Below are 1983 nucleotides of genomic sequence, written 5' to 3'. Positions count from 1 at the left end.
CTTCTCTATTATAGCAGAGTTCTCAAACTGTACACACTCTAAGCATCCAAAATAGTTGGAGGAGCACTCTCTTACACTTCATCCCATCTTCTGTGGACAGGAAAAAAAAAAATACACCATGAACTTTAACACCAATTTATTGGAAATCAGTGCTTATGTTAAGGCTTCTACCTGCTTCTTTCAATGCTGGGTCACATGACCTGTAAGAGCTAAGTAAAGGGCAGTACTAGTACTTGTAGCTTTCATCCAGTTTTTTGCTGACAAGAGGTTCTTGGACTTCCAGTATCAATAGAACAAACTCTTCAGTTCTAACATGCAAACACTGCAAAACTAAAGTTTGCCTGGTCCCATTTCTCACTTGAGGAAATTTCACTTCAGGAAAGGTAGGTGTAGAGTGGAATGCAAAATCTTTTGATGTGGGTGCTGAGTTTCATATTTCCCAATTCAAAAGTAAATTGAAAATGTGTAACTGAAATCCTCTTTCCCTTTAAGAAGTTCTTCCCATAGATGTACACCACCGGTTTCCTACCGCTTATTAGCAGTGAGATCTTGAGCAAGTTACTCTATGTGCCTCAGTTTCCTCAGCTGTAAAATAGATCATTAGGATTAAATGACTTGATGAAATTAATAGTGTCTTCATCCAAATGTTGGCCACTAAGTTTAATGGAGGAAAAATGCAGTAATTTGAGGAGACAATAGCATCTTTCAAGTGCCAGTCTCCTAGGTCAGTGGAACAGCATTTAAGTGTTAACAGGCCAACAGTCTGTATTCCTTAATCCTCTCCTCTATCCCCCAAATTTGCTTTAGCCTCAACATGAATGTTGATGACATAGTGGAAAGAGTATATATTCCCTTACTTACTTTTTCAACAATTATTTATAGAGCAGTTACTATTACCTGGGCACTGGATATATAAAGGAGCAAACTTACTCTGCAAACTTACTCTGGTTGCCCATTCTGTTGTGTGATTTAGGCAGGTTACCTAACATCTTTGGAATTCTGTGATTGACTATAAGATCTCCATGTTTCCTTCCGCTCACATATTTTACAAAATCAGTTTCACGTCTCTTTCATCGATCATTGCACCTCTCCACCTCCACCTTCGGACAAAACTGTTCGAGCTCTGGTTCTGCTCCAACAATTAATTCTATTTTCTTGACTGAATGAACTCATTCAGAATTTCTACCCCGGCTGTATTTTCCAACAAAGATTCCAACCACAGGCGAGAGGGAGTTATGTGTCACAAGTTTCTTTAAAACGCAAGTTTTATAGAAGGAAAAATTGATTAAAAATCACAGAATTCCATAGCCCAAAGGAAGCCCTATTCTATAACAGAATAAATCATGAAAAGGTGAACTGACTTTTGATTTGTCATCAAAAGAAATTAAAAAGAAAAGCAAAGGGAGTGTGGGGGTGAGGTTATCCAAAAAACAAGGCATAAATAAAAAGTTCTGCGCCCCTCCCCTCAACCCCGGCGCTGAATATGGACCTTCTGTTGTCTGCCCACCTCCAGGAGTGTCCAGGGACCCCAAAACACACGTCCCAAGGAAGAGACAAAGTTCTGGGAGGTCGGGTTTCACCGAGGTCGGCACCTTCTCCCGCAACCCGGCCCATTCCACTCGGGGTCCGAGCCTGGCCGCCCAGGGACCCACCCAAACCAGCCCGGGGTTCTCGGAGCACGGCTCCGGCGGGGGCTTCCGCAGAGGGCGAGGGAAACTCGGGCGGACCAAGGGCTCACCGCAGTCCTTGTACCGCACCGGCTCGGCCTGGGCGGCGGCGCTGAGCGCCAACAGCAGGAACGCAGCAGCCAGGAAACGCATCGTAGCTAACGAGGTCCCAAGCTCGAGGAAGAAAGGAGCGGACGCGGCGGTCACAAGATAAACCTGTGGGGGCGGGCCCAGGGAGGAGCCCAGTCAGGCGACCGGTCACCGGCAACGACAGCTGAGCCCGCCCGCGCTCCGCCCCGGGTGAGCCCGGCCCGGG

At 46.0% G+C, this 1983-nt stretch overlaps 1 protein-coding gene across 1 annotated transcript in view; it reads right to left on the bottom strand.

The window, feature by feature from the left end:
* The window catches only part of NPC2 (Niemann-Pick disease, type C2), a 10452-nt gene extending 8521 nt beyond the window's left edge, over positions 1–1931 (bottom strand). Inside the window, exon 1 of the mRNA XM_008567517.1 lies at positions 1739–1931. Within this exon, the coding sequence (XP_008565739.1) occupies positions 1739–1820 (82 nt within the window). The 5' untranslated portion in view covers positions 1821–1931. The remainder of the gene's footprint in view (positions 1–1738) is intronic.
* Between the last annotated feature and the right edge of the window lie 52 nt (positions 1932–1983).

Source organism: Galeopterus variegatus, unplaced genomic scaffold (genome assembly GCF_000696425.1).
Source record: "Galeopterus variegatus unplaced genomic scaffold, G_variegatus-3.0.2 Scaffold325, whole genome shotgun sequence".
NCBI lineage: Eukaryota > Metazoa > Chordata > Mammalia > Dermoptera > Cynocephalidae > Galeopterus > Galeopterus variegatus.
The sequence above is the reverse complement of the archived record's forward strand: the minus strand, read 5'-3'. Positions and strand labels throughout refer to the sequence as shown.